Source organism: Lepidochelys olivacea (genome assembly GCF_965140295.1).
Source record: "Lepidochelys olivacea isolate rLepOli2 genome assembly, chromosome: 2".
In the NCBI taxonomy this organism is placed as follows: Eukaryota; Metazoa; Chordata; order Testudines; family Cheloniidae; genus Lepidochelys; species Lepidochelys olivacea.
In genome coordinates this window covers 58,761,763-58,767,762 of record NC_140412.1, presented here as the reverse complement: position 1 = coordinate 58,767,762, position 6,000 = coordinate 58,761,763, and the positions used below count along the sequence as shown (strand labels likewise).

Here is a 6,000-nt window from a genome sequence, read left to right as displayed (position 1 = left end):
ACAGTGGCCTTCCTGAGCCTTCCTGTTCTCCCATAGGAATCCAGGAATCTTCAGCAATCCAGCAGCTGACTGCACTTCACCTTTGGTAGTCCCAGCTCCAGCAGCTGACTGCACTTCACCTTTGGTAGTCCCAGCAGAATAGCTGTGAGAACAGAGAGAGCCTGTTTCTTTCCCTGCTCTCATTCAGCAGCAGTGTCAGGGAGTATGAAGATGAGCAGATACTAACTAGCTCCAGCTCTGGACTATAGCCAGTTTTGGGTTAGAGATGTTGAGTGAGGTGATATCCTCACTGAAATCATAGTGCGGTGTTATATATGCTACCTCACTCTAGGCAGTTTTAAAGCACAAATGCCATTAACTTGCACTGAGGGTCCCCGCCTTTTGTGTAGATTAGTGAGGTTCTACATAGTATGACATCATTCTCAGTACTTAATTTACCATTACCTGAATAATAAGGTATTCTTTAGAGAATGAGTAAAATGATGTGCAAAAGCTAAAAGTAAAATATGTCTGAACACAAAGGCAGAGCACTAATGGTGACAACCAAATACAGACATAAGCAGTTTATTGTTACCATTTCTGAAACCGAAAATACATTGCAGCATTTCAACAGTGCAGTTTAATTAATGTTTATGGCATACATACATGTATATTATTTTATTGCACATATGCATTTTATATTCTGTAAGTAAATAACAAGACCCAAAGTGCAGATTAAGCTAAAAGATGAGTTCTTATGGTAGAACCCAGAGTAAAGGTATGTCTACAATGCAGCTGGGACCATGCTTCCCAGCACAGGTAAACACATACATGGTAGCTCTGAGAGGCTTTGGATATGTACCCAGTGGGTTGGGCAGGTTTGGACTCGGTTGGCTATCCTGAACCACCACTCATGGTGCCACGGCCACACTGCTATTTCTAGCACACTAGCTGGAGCAGCAGTAGTGTGTGTCTGTTCACCTGTGCTGGAAAGCACCATGCCAGGTTTGTCTACACTGAAACTTAAACATACTACGTATAAAGGACAATAGTTCAAAGTGACTGACAGAACTAAATTCTGCATTGTGCTATTTGTATTTTAGGATGTACTTATCTGATGGCAGAATCTGGCCTTTCAGTTGCACAACAGCTTCACAATCTTACATTTATTTTGTACCTTTCAGGGCCTGATCCTGCAGTCCTTACTCAGTCAAAACTCCCAATGAAATCAGTCTGGCTCAGCTTCTTGTTTTATATTAAATGATTTTTGACATAAAGTGATTCCCTTCCTCATTTTCCCCCCAAAGTCAGGTTATTATAGGAATTAATATACTTTGAATCCATGAAAAAAAGATGTTCATAACAGCAGAACAGGTCAGTAAATACAGAGCTAAGAGGTTTACTGTATTTCTTGTAAACCCTAATTAGGAACCTGTTCTATACTTGTGTACATGATGTGAGTACCATTAACATTACACATGGGCACTAGAGGAGAGGAGACCCTAAAGTAAAGCAATTTTACAGATAATATATGATGTGACAGTCATGTTCAGAAAGAGTTGTCATTTTCAGCTGTGCTAGAGCTAGGGACATTTTGATTTTACAGCTTTTAACACAGTATCCCATTTACTGTTCATGCGTTCTAACTGCTGTTTCCTAAACTTATGCTGAAATAAATCATTACTGTCTTCATCCTCAGCCTCTGATACTATCTCCATTTTTTGTATGATCAATTTAATGAGCTCATGCTGTTTTTCCAAGAGCGTTGACATATCCTTAAGCCTAAAACAAAATAAGTATATACATAGAGAAAATTTTAAAATCTAGTTTTACAGCAGATTTCATAGAATCATGAACATTAAAGATGCAAAAAACCTATTAGATCATCAAGTTCACACCTCTGCCAAGAAAAAAAAAAGTTCCCTAGAGTATATTTAATATCTCATGCCATGGTGCTTCCCCCATTTCAGGAATACTGGGTTGGAAAATGAGCTGCATGGTCCTTAAGAAAAGTGATATATAACTATACATTTTAAATATAAGAGCAGGGGTCTGTCCCATCCTGAAGTAGAATTATCACTTGCAGGGCATGATCCTGCAAAACCCTTTCTATCCACAATAGTTACTCATTTGTATAGTCCCAATGATGTAAAAAGGGCCAGATTTTTAAAAGTATTTAGGTGCCTAAAGAGGCAGATTGGTGTCCAGAGGATTTTCAAAAGTGCTTTGGCACCTGCCTAACTAAATCTGGCCCAAAGGGACTACTGACATTTCTGAGGATTTAGTATTAGTCCTATAGAATGCAATTTGACATGTACATCTTTTTGTTATCTTTTACAAAAGAAATTAATTACAAAAATGGAAACCATCCCCAGAAACTGTCTACCATGAGTTATTGAATGAGTGTTTTGAAAACTCCAGTGGTGGTCCAGTGGTAGAACAATGATACTCAGACTGAGGCTCGGGAATTGCAAGGGGCTCCTTAAGGCGTTGCCTCTGGCTCTTTGCAGCACATGATATTAAAACACTCAGATTTAATTATTAACCAATCAGGATCCTTTTACTACGTTATTAATCAATTGTAGAATACTTGGTTAGTCATTCTGCTGTGAGAATTATATATATATACACACACACACACATACATAAACATACAAACTCACACATACATACAGCAAAATGACTGACCAAGTATATGGTAAATGAAACAATAAATTCACACTTCTGTGGCTCTTTTGGGCAATGTTGATCGCTAATTTGGCTCCTGAACCACTGAGATCTATCACTGGCCTAGAACATGGAAGACCTGTGTTCAAGTCCCTGCCCTGTCACAGATGTGCGGTGTGACCTTTGGCAAGTCATTTAGGCCCAAATTTTTTTAATAAGATTTAGGCTCCTAAATCAGTTATGGGTTACAACGCTGAATGCAGCAACACCTAAATATATTTAAAAATCTGGAGCTTAGTGTCTCTGTGCCATAGTTCTTCATCTGTTAAATGAGGACAATAAGACTTCACTACCTCACAAGGCTGTTGTGCATCTAATACATTAAATATTGTGAAATATTCAGATATTATGTGATGAGGGCCATCTGAGTACCTTAGATAGATTTAATTTCACTTTATGAGTACAACACTAAGTGCTATGACACTGGCATTAACTGAAAATATATTCGCAATGCTGATTCTGCTTATTAGTGCAGAAATAAAACAAAAAAATTAAATACCTGTATTTCTGCTTCAAAATTTCCAGTTCTAAAGTTGTGTCAGCACTCTGAGCATCTGTGACAGAGTCTTCAAAACCAAAGCAATAATTGAACACGCTCTAAACAAGAAATTGTTTAGACATTACAATTCAGACATAACAGTGACGCACAAAACCCTAGGGAGATAAATGCAGCAATTTCTCCTCCCTAGAGTGAAGGTTGCAGCTTCTATCATAAAGCTATATTTTAGCACCCTTATAACTTTGGTTTAGAAAATGTATTTGGCTTGAAAACAGCTAGATTCACTTTGTCAGCACAATAACATGTTCCCTCAAAGTCTGGAAAAAAATATTCTGTGCTGCAGGTCATTAAACTATTACCCTTGTTTGTACTATATTAGTTTATCTCATATTTCTTTGACTTTCTCTGCCAAGCTTCTCACATGGTTATACTTCCTTGAAAACTCATGACCAACTATAGATGCTTAATCACAACTTGTTTCTTCAAAGTTATGTTATTTTTGTTGTGGATAGTTTGAGGCCTAATCCTGTGCCCAGTGATGTCAATGGAAGATTTTGCCATTAACTTTAATGAGGGCAACATTGTATCTTCTGGTCCCACTCCTGCACACTGAAAAATTAATGACAACATTCCTATTGACTTCAGTCCGTGAAAAACAGAACCCCAAGTGTGTGTCAGCATTTTACTCTAGGATACATCAACTTACCATAAATCCACAGTATCTTGGCCTATTAGGATACACAGTGATTGATTCCTGGTCCACCCGACTTAGGAACCAATATGGCAGCTTCTTCTCTAAATTTGTGTGAAGATTGACCTAAACATATTTTTGCATTTAGAGTAGTAATTAACATAGCATAACACAATTCTCTTTAGATCAAAATACATGATTCAGATGATGTAAATGCCCTTCATCTCACCAATGTCCTACATTCTGGTAATAGGTTAAAAAAAACCATTTGCTTCATTGTTTTGAAATGTAGACCTTCATCCAATGTATAATATGTAAGTCTGGTTGTTATGGCCAAAAAGAGGAAAAGTCATGTGTTAGTCATAGCAAGATAATGCAAATGTAAAATATTTATAGAGAAAGAACACAAAAAGTCACTGGAGACACTTGTTTAGTGGATGCTGGGTGGGCTGGGAAACATCTGGAGTCCAGCATGGTTTGTAAAGCTCAGCCTCAGAGCTCAGGATGGGTGGCTTTTTGCTTAAGGCTCTGGATGCAGACTTCAGAGACTTGAATGTCCTGCTCTACCATAGATATAATGTGTCACCTTGGCCAGTCACTTACTGTCTCTGTGCCTCCGCTCTCCATCAGCAGAATAGGAATACTAGTAATTCCTTGCTTTTCAGCAGTATTGTAAGAGTAAATACATCAATAATTATGAGGCTCTCAGATACTCTGCTGATGAGGGCTATGTAAGCAGCTGAGATAGAGAGACTGGTATTGAGGGTTTCAGTGGGACTTGGGGAGGATTGTGCAGTTGTCAGAAGGTTAGATCAGAGAGGATTTCCATCACTTGAAGAGGTTGGGTTTGCAGGACTATTAATAGGATTAGTAATAATAGGAGAAATTAGGAGAGATTCTGCAATAGGGTGATGGTTGGATTCTTGTCAGCGTGGTAGGATCTGAGACAATTCAGCAGTCGGAGTGGGTATTATGATGCCCTGACATGCAGGGGGCATGGGTCTACGGTAGGGCCGCTGTAGGGTAGCCTAAGCTGCCTTGTGTAAAACCGGTTCCAGTAGGAATTCTCCCCTGGCTTGATTTAGGGCTCCACTGGCCTTTTTACACTGCTGCTGCTGAGTGATGAATCCTTCTGTGATGGGGTGTACAAACTCCATCTTGTGCCCACAGGGGTTAACGGACAATACTGGACCCAGGTAGCCTGCCTGCAGCACATGCTCCAGCTTGAGAGGAAGCTTAAATGGGAGCCACTCGGCTCAGAAGGGAAGAGGCTGGCGAGAAGACAGACCTACCCTGAGGGCTCCTGAACAAGGGCACTAAAGAAGCCTCACTGTGAGGAAGAGGACTACCTGCTGAGCTGGGGCTGAAGTTGTCTTTTCTTTTGCTATCTTATATTTAACTTGGAGACTTTGGGGGAGACGGATGGTAGGAAGTGACTTAGGGAGGCAAGCTCTAGGCACTCCAAATTGTCCCACATTTTATAGGGCCAGAGGTCTGAGCCTGGTGGAGTGGTAGGGCCAAGGATCCGCTGCCAACTGCTCTTGTTGCAGGAGGGGCATAAATCTCATTCCCCCACTCCCCCAAGTAATGAGAGACTAAGGATGTTGAAAATGCTGAGGCAAGGATAAGCCACATACAAGAGTTAAGAACTGGATGGAAAGTCCTTGCTGCTGGGAGGTGAGAGATTGCAAACTGGGTTCTGGCCCTTTGAGGACTCTACTACACCCTCCATCCATTGAAACTGTTAAGGAAATACTGAACATGTATACTTATTTCTTTAAACATGAAATACTAGATCAGCTCATTTCCATTATTCATAGCATTAGTATTTCATGTATTTGTCAAACATGGAAAAGATCACATAGGTCATTTGAAGTTTCAAAACACAGATATTTGAGTTTTCTGATAGCCACCTGTGCTCTACATCACTGGATGACTCCTAGTGACCATGCCTGGGGAATAGCATTCAACCAGTCTGATGCCCCATCCTTCAGTTTCTCATCTGTGGTCTCGCTCTCTCTGGAGTCAGGTTACTCCTTATCTTCTCTTTCCTGGTTCTGGGTTTACCACTGGAGCCTACTCAACTCCTGTGGCTACTTCACCC

At 40.2% G+C, this 6,000-nt stretch overlaps 1 protein-coding gene across 1 annotated transcript in view; it reads right to left on the bottom strand.

The window, feature by feature from the left end:
• Positions 1-623: 623 nt before the first annotated feature.
• Positions 624-6,000, bottom strand: part of TRPA1 (transient receptor potential cation channel subfamily A member 1) — a gene marked incomplete at its 5' end in the record, with an annotated part of 62,255 nt that continues 56,878 nt past the window's right edge. The window contains 3 exons of the mRNA XM_084621736.1: positions 624-1,761; positions 3,206-3,303; positions 3,912-4,022. Of these exons, the coding sequence (XP_084477862.1) occupies positions 1,563-1,761; positions 3,206-3,303; positions 3,912-4,022 (408 nt within the window). The 3' untranslated portion in view covers positions 624-1,562. The remainder of the gene's footprint in view (positions 1,762-3,205; positions 3,304-3,911; positions 4,023-6,000) is intronic.